General features: G+C 39.3%; 1 protein-coding gene across 2 annotated transcripts; it reads right to left on the reverse strand.

Annotated features, from left to right (window-relative positions):
• Positions 1-723: 723 nt before the first annotated feature.
• Positions 724-12,220, reverse strand: e2f4 (E2F transcription factor 4). 2 transcript variants are annotated; one of them, XM_042496452.1, is made up of 11 exons: positions 11,800-12,220; positions 9,202-9,311; positions 7,527-7,688; positions 6,321-6,364; positions 5,611-5,675; positions 5,326-5,514; positions 4,977-5,064; positions 4,673-4,819; positions 4,036-4,083; positions 3,879-3,923; positions 724-2,838 (listed from the first exon to the last, which is right to left on the reverse strand). In XM_042496452.1, the coding sequence occupies exons 1-11, from the start codon at positions 11,962-11,964 to the stop codon at positions 2,723-2,725; spliced, it is 1,179 nt and encodes a 392-aa protein (XP_042352386.1). In that variant the 5' UTR covers positions 11,965-12,220; the 3' UTR covers positions 724-2,722. The 2 variants fall into 2 exon arrangements, with proteins under 2 accessions (XP_042352386.1, XP_042352385.1); XM_042496451.1 differs by having other exon boundaries at positions 5,602-5,675.
• Positions 12,221-13,347: the final 1,127 nt, after the last annotated feature.

Genomic DNA, 13,347 nt, shown 5'->3' on the forward strand with positions numbered 1-13,347 from the left:
TAATTGCACATGAATAATGATAATGACAAGACAGATAAAATAAAAATAATGGCAATGTCTTGCACATTAATAAAAGTGAAATAAAATAATGATAATTGCAAATATAAAATATTAGTATAAAAGTATAAGATAAAATAACCATAATAAAAGCAAGATAAGTTAAATGTATCATAGCTATCACACCAGGATAAAAAAAAAATTAAGCAGGTTGCATAAGTAGAGCTATGGAAGTTGGGAGGATGGAGAGCCTGTAGCTTTTACTTTTCTATCAGCTGCCCGAGAAGTAACTTATAACTTGACATAATGGCAATATATGTATTAGCTGTTTGTTGCACATGTTGATTAAGTCATTCCCTTTGCATCATAACCTGATTAGTCTCTAAAGATGTATAACACCATAATCTATACAGATGACTTAGCTATGTGTTGACTAATGGAGTTTAGGAGATAATGCACCCTAATCTCAGAATCTTATCCTTAACGGTTGTTTTATTATCAGGCTTCCACAAAGCTAGCTACATGAGGTTAACTCTCATCAGATTTGGTGTTACATTTGCACCTTTTTAAATAATAAATGGTCCGAGCTCACCTCAACAACATATGTGAACATTTAACTATGCTCGAATGAACTCCTTGTAACAGTTTATATGTTGGAAAAGGAAACCCTTCCTGGTGCTCGCCAATAATGTGACACATTATTTAAATTGGAAACCAGGCAAAACACAAAGAATACCAATGCTTTTATTTTGTTTCATTTGATGCAACTACAGCTTAGCAATAGTGAGCCTGTTAAAAACAGTCTGTAGGTTTGAGTCTCACAAGCCATCACACACAGACACAACTCATTCAGGCCAGTACTGTTGAACTCCCCTGGCTGCTCTATTGGAGAATTAAGCAAACTCACAACACTGTCCAAACACAAAGACTGGCGACTGATCAGGAGTGGATGAGCAGCAGCCAATCTGTCCACAGTGATGTAAAGTGCAACAATGAGACAGGATACTTTGACAGAGCGGAAAGTTTTATGACGAATTCCCAAAAAACAATGAAATGTAGGCCCAAATTAGTAGCAGTAACAATATATCTATCAGGTATAAAAAATAAATGCTATTCTATACAAGCGGTAGAGAGGGATATAAACAGTACATACTGTACATACATACATACACGTCATCCAGGGCAAAACAGGACATTATCACACAAATAGAAGAAGCACTGTAGAAAAATGAATAACGGCATTTTTGTGTTTAAAGTCGGGCTAGTAAAATCCTGAGCTGCTGCTCAACTGTCCCCTGCACAAAGAAAATGATTAGAGTTGCGACGTTAGAATTAGAGTGACAGGCAGTATTTCATGTACAAGAAAAAAAGAACATTGGAATCAAACTACTGATGAGGAATCTGTGCCAAATATACAAAAACAAGCAAAAACAGGAGCGTTTTTTCATGACGTGGTGACTATATTCACTGCATCAGTAAAAATACATACATGTCCTTTTACATACAAATGAACTGAGTACAATGGTATTCATATACATACATAACATGTGAAAGACAATTGCCACAGTACTCATTTTGGGGGGGGGGGGGTGCTATTCCTCTGACATACTCCTGTAAAGTTATATATTAATCAGAGCCAATGAAAATCTGCAAAGTTTTAAAGTCCAGAGGCAAAATGAAACTGAAAGCAAATCTATTTTTTCACATCATACCTCTCAGTGCTGAAGTGCCAGTACTAAACCAGTTAGAGGAGACGTTTTATTTAATAAAGCTCTTTGTTGACCTAAAAAGTGTTCACGTAAAAAGTTCTAAAAATCCCCCCGCTAACCTACCCCTGCATTGTTTGGTCTTTGTCTCTTTATGTCAAAAAGTTTATTGGCTTCAGTGTTTCCACATTTAGATCCTCTTTCTCTGACTGGTTCACAAAAACACTTCCAACACTTGAAGGTTTGATTAAGACAAATTCCCATTATTTAAAACAAAGCACGTCATACACCAAATATGATCATCTGAGTCTGGATCCTTTGTTTATCTGCGAGGCTGTTGCCCTGCCTGTGTTAAAAATGTAGTTCATTATTACACAATAGTCTTGTGTGCTGGTAATACAAAATATATATTCTCTATGTACATTGAGGACAGTGCATAATATTTAACCAGCTGTGTTTGGACGCGTTCAAGCCATGCGTGGCCAGCTACCAGGTGACAAAGGCTGTGCTCTGTTAGTCTGCCATGACTCTTTACCTGATAGGAAAAAAGGATTTCTCTTATCTCCTGGAGACATCAGACCCAAGTTAAGAGAGTGTTCAGTACAAAACTCAAGCACACACACACACACAGACACACAGGCACACTAAAGTCTGCCGACTCACGTTCGTTCACAAACACACAGGAAAGCTGATACACATACATAACGCTTTATCATACACGACAGTCTAAAAATATAATTATTTGTCATTTGTTTTGACTTCTTGGAAAAGCAGTGAGTAAAATGTTTTGTTCTCGCCTGTATTTCTTCACGAGGCTGTACACTGAGCTACTGTCTGACCGAGCTCGGCTTGAGCTCACCGTGTCAGTGCAGAGGTGTCCTTGAACGCTCGTCAGATCATTTCAGCTTTCCTGCACCTCTTCTCACCTTCACTGTCAGTGAGGGGGACAACTTGGAGAAAATGAAGGTAGATCAGCATGTTTGGGAAACTGTTTGCCACTCTGACATCAATCTCAGGGGTCAGAGGTTGAGAATGGGGACGTCAAAGAGGTCACAAAGGCCTTCTGTCTCATCCAGGTTGTATATGTAGTCGTGGTCGCTGGGTGGAGGGGACAGACGGAGGAGAGGCGAGAACACTAGAGATGAAACAGAGAAAGAGAAAGAAGTGAAACATCCAGGAAGCTTAAAAAGAGGCCATGAGTCTAAGTGCTGTAACGTATTAAAGTCTGGGTAAAGGGAAATCGGCCATTTCTATCTTAACACAATGTACTGTAAATGTTAGAAAATACACTGGGAACTGTGTAGTACTGCATTGTGAATACTGTTTAACTGTTTTTCACCATTTTGTATCTAGGAGTTTTTGGGCAGGTCAAACCAGTTGCTTGATTACACAATAGAGCCATACTTAACATAATAAATGAAGAACGAGCCGCAACAAAGCAACAGACTTGCAATAGCAGCCAACTCAGTGGCACAAAGTACACATGTTCCCGGAGCCGAAGAGTGAGCAACCACACTGCGACAGACTCATTAGCAGCTCAGCTAGTTGCACGATGACGTACACATCCCAAGCTGAAGAACCAGAGAGCTGCTGCGTGGCGACAGACTCTCGTTCAGCAGCAAACGTTAACACAAAGCACACACTCAGTGCAGTGAGTGCAGTCCGGGTAGCTGATACAGTCTAAAACAACTGAAAGGTACATTAGTGACGGATAGTCTTGTTGTGTTTCTATGATTGTGGCATGAAGCAAACCCGTTTATTCGTGTCTTTATTAGACTGAAAAAGCTCATAGAGCTCGTAGAAAAAGGCAAACTCACTGCTCACACATGGGGTTGAACTGAATGACACTAATATGTAATTAATTATATATAATATATATATATAATGAATGATATATAATGTAGTTTACGCTCCCTTAGAGCAAAGAAAACTGCTCATTTTTTCCAAGAAACCTAATTTATATACATGGCATTTTTTTTAGCAATTCAAATATGGCTGGTTGGCCAAAAACACATTTTTCTGTGGTGTGACAAACTAATTACCCATATTAATTTCTGCCTTTCTCAGACTTAAAAGAATCTCTTTATACACACTGGATACAGTCATACAACTTTTTTTTAAGTTATCTGTAATGGTCATTTGCTTCTCCATCTGTGTGTCTGTAAACAAACTCACCTTCTGATGACATCAAGTCCTCCAAAAGGTCTCCACTCATGATCTCTGTCAGAGATAGAGAAAGAACAATCAGTCTGCAGGACAATGAGGAAGTGGTCTACACTACAGAAAAAAAACAGCGGAGAAAAGACAATAATGTAATGCTTGAGGAGTTTACCTTTTGTTGGATCAAACATTTCAGAGAGCTCTTTGGGAAAGTCCAGCACTAGAAGAAAACAACAGTAAACAGGTCAGCTATGCAGTCAGTCACTACATCACGCCTAAAGGAATACCATGCAGGATTTGTCAGTTACTGTTAACAAAAAATATCACAAGTTAAAGTGAAAGCTTAACTATCTTTGGGGGTTTTTTTTTCGGCGTGGTGTCTACTACTTTTCCTCTTGGATGCCCGCCGCTTACGGTCTGGCACCTGATTGCTACCTTTTTGCAAAGACCCAAACTCACCAACATGCTGTGCCCACAAACATCCCGAACACTGCAAACTGAGAAGAAAATAAGAAAATCCAGGCAGAGAGCAGGGTCTCTACGGATAAATACACTGTCACACACTTCTAGTGGGTCATAAGTGAACTTGTATAGTACACTTTTAAGTGCGTAAATGTCCTTATAGTATGTCTTGTAATCCTGCATAGAAAGAATCTGATTAAAAAGAAAAAAAATCTTTGTCATCACTATGTCAGAAACTGTGAATGTAAAAGGAAAATATTAGTCATCATCATCCCTGCCTCAACATCTTTATCTTTCCAAAACTTCCACATGTTAAAAAATAGAGTTATGCAACGTGTAAAACTCACATTCAGAGGGATCCGACTTAATTGGTTCAAATACGGCAGAGACAGAGGAGGACGCAGATCCATCCAACGAGGCAGAGGACTGTAGTTGCTGGGTAACTGCAGCAGGCGTATCTGTTGATGGGGTGAGTGGTGTGGTGCTCGTCACTTCTGAAATAAAAAGTGTGAATAAATTAATGTGATAACGTACATCACAAACGGTTTGGTGTACAACACAACAACAAAAGGTGACAACACGGGGCATTGTGTTTTCTTTACAGTCCAAGTGATTTGCCATATTTCAGCTCACAGTGAACTTGACAGGTACCTGTCACTGAGGCTGTCTGGTTGGCTGCTGTGGCTGATGCCGTGGCAGTAGCGGGTTTTGTAGGCGTTGCTGGAGCTGCTTTGGGGACCTAGAGGGGGAAAAGATTAAGAAAAAGAGGAAAGTCATCAAAAATAAATTGTACAGTGAAAAAAGCAGAAGTCGGTGTTTAAATCTTTTTCTGTGGTGATTTCAAACATTATTGCCATCTCTGAGGGAACTAAAAAATATTGTTGCCATGGGATCAATGTTTTTGTACTTTTTCAATGCAGAAACAGCCAGTCTCTTACAGTAAACAGATCGATACACAAACAGAGCTGATTGCATAGAGAAAGCTGATATCTGTGTGGACCTGGGAGGCAGCAGTGGGCGGCTGAGAGGTAGGTGTCGGCGCTGGGAGGTTTTGAAGGATGTCATCTGGAGGAGGGACGGGCAAAACCACAGGAGAGGCACTGGACGGGTCCTTATTGACCAGCAAAACCTCAATGGGACCAGATGAACTCTTGAGACGGATCTGGTATTTTCTTTGTCCGTTGAGGACCTGGATAAGAACATATAACCCAGTCTGAGTTGTGAGACAAAACATTAGCTGGACCTAATGAGCACAGAAAATGAACCAACCACATACATAACTTACAGCTTCTGGTATGGGGACCTCTAGTTGTGTGCCAATGGGGGCACGGATTGCTAGCAGTGTGTCACCTTAGAAATAGGACAGGGAAAAAAAACTTGTTTAAGGCCACATCCAAGCTAATATGCTTTTGTTTAAAACTAAAACAATAGCAACAAGTATGACCATAGATTTCTTTGCTTAAAGCGACGGCGAGGTGGAACTATTCATGACAATAACATGAATATGGCGGTCAAGGCAGCGGAACAGAATAGGAGTTGTTAAAAAGCAAACATGTTGACATATCAGTGCGGTACTGTCTGGAAGCATTAATAATGCTGAGGAAACCATGGCAATGAGAAATGATTGTTACCCACACAAGAAGGATAACATCACAAAAGTTACGTAGGCTAAGCTGTATGGTTATAGTTTGGCGAGACGTGAATGACAAGACCCAATCTAGATGCAAATATGGGTGTCTGCGTAATGGTTTTCAAAAGTCTGTTACCACCAGTCCAGATAAAACACAACCCTGGAGTTTTCAAACTAAAACAGGGTCGGCAACAGTGTTTTCAAAGGTCCAAAAATGAGAGTAGTGTAGACGTTAGGTATAAATGTAGCAGTAGTTATGTGCTTCAAACTGAAAATGTATTAGTGTGGATGTATCCTGAGACTGTCAATGCAAGTGTTACAGAAAAAGAAAAATGTCTATAACAACCGAGCAGCTGAACAATTACCTTTGAAAGCTCCACAGAGGTCCTCATGTTTCACATATGCCATAGTATGAATGTGTTAAGGGTCCAACTATCATCTCAACAATGCACCTTTGCACACTGACATTACACATGACTGACTGACTGTGTTGTCATTAGCAAAAGCCATTTTATCCTTATGATGGTTGGCTAACCACCAAGGACATAATGGTTTATCGAATGCTTAGATTTCTTAGTAGTGCACTACCCAGTTGTGGTATTGCACTTCCATAAAGGGGGACTCAAAAAAGACAGATCAAATAAGAGACGGCCAAGTTGGAGCCGCAGAGGCAGAGAGAGTCTCTAGAACAAGGATACGTAACTTGCTTTGCTTAGGGGCCACTTTTACTATATGACAAGAGGCCAGGGGCCAGTTGCAGCAGCCCCTTACGTGTTTCTGGGATTCTAGGATGTTTCTATTTTGATCTTATTTTATGCACTCTGGCACCCTGTGTTTTCTAACAGTACAAAAACAGTTTCCACTTTATTTATTATTGTGAATTAGAAAAAGGCTGGGGGGCCATTTGGCCTGTGGGCTGTAAGTTGATTATCGCTGCTCGAGAATGAGTCAACGTTCAAAAACGCCAGATTCTAGAATTCCAATTACAAAACTAAATACTGATGGTACTGGTTATGTATTCCTGTTGTGCCACTGTGTCAACTGTTACTCTGTGTCACATGCACGTATCTTAATACTGACAATGAGTGGTTTTCACAAAGCATATAGCGATGAGTTTACCTAATTAATTCATTGTAGTATGTTTGCAAGACAGTTTGACACTGTTGTCCTTTTTCTTCAGGCAGTCTGTCCTATACAGGAAAAACTGATGTCTGACCAACATGTATGAGCCTACAAATTAATTTAATATTTTCTATGAACAGGTGAATGTTACAGTACTATAAATGTTGGATGGGCCTTTCTTTCAGATGCCACAGCTCGGTTAAAATAATCCCACATATAGGGCAAATTCAGCGTATTTCCACATAAAGAGTTAAAGGGTTATCCTGGCTGGGCTTTGAGAAGCACCGATGACAGACAAATCCTTTTAGGAGCAATTATTGCTTGTGATTTGGAACGCAACATGGCTGATAAAACAGTCACATTGAGTAAGCACTGACCATGAAATGCATCTCTGAAAAACTGTCTCTGGCTATAACACACACATAAACACACTGTGCCATGAAGGATATGGGCTGTTGTTGGAGTCGTCTGTGACATTCTTGATGCTTTGTTGGACCCACACTCTCTGCTGATCCAGCTCGTTTTCCCTGAGCGCCAGGTCATCTAGCTCGGCCTTGAGATCAATTAGCTTATCAGCTATCTCTCTGGTGTTACATCCTGGACCAACACCCCTGAAACACAAAATCAAATACAGTATATGGTCATGTACAGTCAGCAGGCAAAGACCTTTTCCTGGCCACTGATAAATCTGCCTTTTATTAGAGCAGATATATCAGGACTATAGCTGCACTGACAGGGAACATTGTTTATGACAGATGTAATGTGATTACAATACAGATTACATTCAGTCGCCTTTTGTTAGTATTGAAACCTGACAAAGATGCTTTGATTTCTTTAAAATAAAAAACACAGGAACAAACATCTTGAGCAACTTTGCAATAAATGTCCTGCAAATTGCAAATAATTAAATAAATAGCTACATAAATAAGAGAATTATACTTTAATTACTGTTATTAATTACATATTTAATTATTTAAAAATAATTAATTATTATATATATTTAAAATTATGTAACAGAAAAAATCAATTTTAAAAATAAATATTTTTAACACTTTTCTTGAGGTCATTTTCTTTCTTTCTATCTATGCTTATTTTCATGTAATTTTCTTGTAACTTTTTCTTTGTTCTTTCTAATTTTTAGGCCATTTCTATTTAAGTAGCTCATCGCACTCTTCCAGTGTTTTTGAGAGAAATCAAGTTTGTTTTTTTTTTTACATTTATGAATGAAGAGGTTCAACAAGTTCCACAACAGTATTTTCTCTAAGTGATGATGAATAGCACTACATAGTATGTAAGCAGTACTTAACACACCAAAGCCAAAGCCACTGTTTCAAATCCAACGCGCTTGACTACAGAGCCAAAACCACAGAGAAATATGTCACACACTTACTGCAAAGTAAATGTACACAGTATGGAACCACGCCATCTAGACATATACATACACAGTATATGTTGGTGTGCATTTACAACTCTAGTATATACAGTTGTCCAGGAGGATGTAGCAGCATGGATGCTGTAGTCAGTTATTCTTCTATTGCAAAGTTCATTTTGTTATGGTGACGAAATGATCATACTGTGACAAAAACATGTTGATTTTCAAGAAAAGTGACAAATACACCACATATTGTCTGTGGTAAGTTCTATAGCCTAAATGAGAAGATAACTCAACAGTAATTTCTCTACTGTAATGAATAACACGTTTACAAACAAGCAAACATGAGTGCATACAAGGGTAACATGGTATCAACAACTGTAGTTGTGACTCTCACATGAATCAGTTTCTTGGCCATTTCTCTGTGGCTAGAACATGGGTGTGTTATATGACAAAGTGGAAGTGGTGGGGAGGATTGGTGCAAATGCTTGCAAGACACATATGTAGTGGTATGATTTCAGTTCAGCCCTCTCATTTCTGTGATGAAGGCCGTGTGAGGTCAGGACAAAGCTCCTATATATTAATTTCATAAGCTCAGGTAATGCAAATTGTGGAGGATTTTATAAAATTACAAATACTGACTTTTCATGAAGGCAAAATGCAGAGAGGCTAATCCTGTTAGACAACAAATTTTGGCGCTTATTTAGTCTTTCCACCATTAGAGAATAAAAAAAAATGAACAGTGTACTTACTTCCACTGGATGCTGTTCTTGGACTTCTTCTCTATCAGCCCAATTCCCTCCAACACATTTGTGATATCGTAGATGCGTCGTTTCTGCCGCACTGCCAAGGTGTCTGCAGCCTGAATGACAGTACAAACGCAATTAAAAATACACAAGAGATTACTGTTGTGTCCTTTAGTAGTAGGCTCATAGCTTAAAACACACACAAAAAAGAGACAGCTGTATCTGTGCCAAAGGGATGCCTGCCCTGCGACCACTCATCGTAGGGTACGACATTTTCATTTCAACTTCCTTCCCAGCCCTACCTCTTGGTGTTTAACAAACTAACGATAACCATATGGCTGGTGCTGATAAGTACAGGCCTTGTCACCAGGCCCAGCGGGTGCAGAGGAGTCACAGACCCGCTGAATGACAGCTTATAAATTGTAAGACTTTTAATTAAACAGTTTACATCACATAATTTTATTATTCGCTCATGCAATAACAAATGTAAGGATTCCCAGTTCAATCTTGCTATGGGAGCAACAGTGGATGTAATAAATTTTATTTTTACCAGTAGTGTAAACATAGATAGTCAGAGCAGTGTTTCGGTCTTAAATTAGGACAAAACACATTTAAACCACAGCTCTTTTATAAAAAACCTTGACAGAGTCTAAAAGCTTTGTCATAACAGATGAATCACCCCATCACAAAACATGTGAGCTAACATCTGATAATATGAATACGCAAGGCGCTTCTTTTTTCTGTCAAGGGAGCAAAGTTTCATCAAGGAGAGGCTGATTCAAGCTGGTTCTCTAAGTCAGTGGGTGTCATTATTGAAAAATGCAGTGTGTATTCGTGGACAGGTGAGAATGAAACAGAAACAGTATAAGACAAAGCACAGTTCCAACATGAGTGTCAGTAGCTATGAAGCCGCTGAGTCATTGAGGTTACTCTAAAAAAAAAAACTGTTCTGTTATCGCTGGTGTACAGTGACAGTACATTTAATTAAGTACTGTACTTAAGATCAGTTTTGCTTATCTGTACTTTACTTTAGTATCATATTTTTGGAAACGTATTACTTTGACTCCACTACATTTGAAAGAAAAATATTGTACTTTTCAGGCTCTCAATAATTGTTACATTTGCTTTGATGTCAGCCAATGATGTTTTCTTTTTCTTTTCTAACATCCGTAAGTCCATAAACTGTGATCATACAATTCTGTAAATGGTATGTTTTTCAACGTTGTGTTCATATACCTCTATGTTACACAAATGCTACTCAGATTGGGTAGTTCATTGGTAGACAGGTAGAGAGGAGCGGTCATTAGCAAGCTGTTGAATTTGGTTATGCAGAGTTAGCAATGCCATCAGCAGCAGATGAAGATGAAGATACCCCACCAGATCACCCATAACCATACCTCAAGTCCATGCTTAAAGTTTTTGACTTTGTGTTTCTAAAGGCATTTCTAGAGGCTTTGCGACAACAACAAGCTTTTCTTTCTACAGGTTCTACAAGCAAGTCATTGCATTCAGTAGGTTGTTTAAGAGTCAGTTCTGTTAATTTACTGTCACAATATACAACAATCCAGTGAGATTTTTCTTTCAAAAAGTACTTTGAATGGTTAAGTTGTTTTAAAAGCCAGTGTTCCAGTACTAAAACTCAACTAGCAACTTTCATTTGTACTGAGTAACAGGGAGTATGTATACTTTGACTCATGTAGGAGAGTTGTGTACTTTTTCCACCACTGTCAGTTACACACAGTAATGCTTGGCTGGTTCAACTCCCATCTGGTTCACTGGTTTTAGTCGAGAAAAAAAGGCTGCCAGTGTTTTGTTTTTTCATGTTTCTATTTATATTACAATTTGACAAGTGTATTAACATGTCTTCAAAAGTCTTGAATTAAGGGTAACCCCCAATTTTAAGGTTTTTGAGTTCTGATCTCATTAAGCTCAGTAGCACTAGCTGGAAAGTGCCCAAATATCAATTTGTTCTCAACACCAAATAGTTATTCAAGTAACACGAGAGATCCTGACATTAAAAGGTTGCTCAGACGTAGGACGATAGTTTTGTAGGAGTGTTAATGTAACATCTTAACAGCTCGTTAGGAGGATGGTGGCCTAAACTGTTGTGGAGAACTCAGCTAACATTAATTGATAGCATTGTCGTTAATAGTATTCTTTTTTTCGTGCGTACTGAGTGCATGTAGTCGTTAAGTGACAAAGACGTTATCAATCAGAAAAAAACTGTTCATGTGTAAAGATGCAACAGCGTTAGCTTAGAAGGGAACGACAAAAGCTGACCCACTTTTTAAACTTTGAATCTGCAGGGGGCAGAGTCTGAAAAGTTGACCACTGCTCTCAAAGTTCAGTTTGTAACCTTACTTTGCTCCCCCGAGAGAAACGCCGAAGTACCGTGACATAACATTTTAGCGGATGTTTGAAAGTAACCGAGGTGTGTAAAAATTACAAAGCTATACGCAGAGAGATATCACCCATTCAAATTAGCCTGTCACACAGCTAGGCTAGGCTAACAGGCTAGCGAAAGTGCATGTAACCTAACGACAGCGGGCAGGCTCAAAATGACATGTGCTAGCTAACAACAAAGACTCCGGGCTGCATGCTCACCGCTTTCAGATCCAGCACTCCGTCCTTCGCCTCCTGTAGTAAAGTCACAAACTTGGTCGTGAGCAGTCCCAGGCTCTTTTCGTGCCTGCTGGGAGTCTGTGGCTGCAGCGAGTCACCCACAGCTCCCAGCTCGCCTCTTGTACTGGCCGACTCTAGCTCCATCATCACTCGGGACCAGCTCCGTACTTCCCCCTGCCTCCCCGACCAAACCCAGCCAGCGAGCCCAGGAAAGCACGCCCCACCGCCGCAGTCAGACGAACAGAAGGCCGGGGAAGTGTGTGTCAGATAACAGGTGTTCAGTGAGCTGCTCCGACCTGGTTTGCTCCAAATTATTTCCCTAAATCGAGCTGAAAAGGCTGAAGACGGTAATTCAATGAGAGCAGTCGGTGAAGAGAGCCGTTGGCCACGCTAGGTATGACGGGACGGTTCAATCGTGGCAGGGAGCGTCTGTAAGTGCTCACATCGATTCAAAAGCGTGCCACAAAACAAGGCCGTGTTTATTGAAATTTGTGAGGTCTATAAATATTGTATAATCCACGATTGTATTTAATCGTAGTATATTGTGAATTAACTGCAAGGATTTTATGGTATTTTAATTTTAGGTTAATAAAAAGCATGATATCCGGATGTATGTAGGAGTGATACTTTTACACGCTCCCTTACCTACTCAAACTTGAAGAAAACACACGCACGCGTTTATGAGCATGAACGAATACATGAACCCTACGCGCACGCGCGAAGACACACGGCCAAAAACATATTCATATCCCATAAAAAAAACAAATCTTTTAATACATAAGCATTGTATGTTATTTTTCTCGATTTCAGATATATTACACGTATAGCCTATGTAATGTATTTTAGTTAGAAACACAATCAATATCAGAAACACTTTTTTTTTTTATCTGCGGGGAATGATTATGGTTCGTTACAGTCGCTGTGCTGAGTGTGTAAAAATATGTATAGGCCTATAACTATTATGTAAAGTTAGAAATGTGAAATGTGTTCAAAACAAATATATACACAGGTAAGAACAATAAGAATATATAAAATAGGCTATGTATACCATGTTAAATATAGCCTGCATTGAAAAGTTGAAAGAATACTGCACATTTGAGTAATTGCACAGATGATAGTAGTAGTGTAGTAGTTTGATTGTTGCAATTATTGCAGTAAAGACACCATATAAACATTTTTTGCACCTTAAAAAACTATTGCACATTTGAAATTTGATAAATTAGGCAATTGAATTATAGCCAAATTGAAGATGCTGGAATTACGTCCAAGTGTCTGTCTGTTGACTCAGAGTGTAAACCCTCTGAGGAAGGAGGTATACAGTTTGATAGCCACAGGCAGGAATGACTTCCTGTGGCGCTCTGTGATGCATCCTGAGGGAATCATTTGTAACTGAATGTGCTCCAGCACATCATGGAGTGAGTGGGAGACATTGTCCAAGATGACATGTATCGTAGACAGTATCCTCTTTTCTGAGGCTGCCATCAGAGAGTCTAGCTTCACCCCTACAACGTGCTATTGCTGTATTTTAAC

This window comes from Plectropomus leopardus, chromosome 11 (assembly GCF_008729295.1).
Source record: "Plectropomus leopardus isolate mb chromosome 11, YSFRI_Pleo_2.0, whole genome shotgun sequence".
Classification (NCBI taxonomy): Eukaryota; Metazoa; Chordata; class Actinopteri; order Perciformes; family Serranidae; genus Plectropomus; species Plectropomus leopardus.

Coding starts and splice junctions, on each gene's coding strand:
- e2f4 (XM_042496451.1), bottom strand. CDS start 11,964: ATGATGGAGCTAGAGTCGGCCAGTACAAGAGGCGAGCTGGGAGCTGTG. Junction 4,820..4,976: donor CCAGACAGCCTCAGTGACAG/GTACCTGTCAAG, acceptor TTTTTATTTCAG/AAGTGACGAGCACCACACCA. Junction 3,924..4,035: donor AATGTTTGATCCAACAAAAG/GTAAACTCCTCA, acceptor TATCTCTGACAG/AGATCATGAGTGGAGACCTT.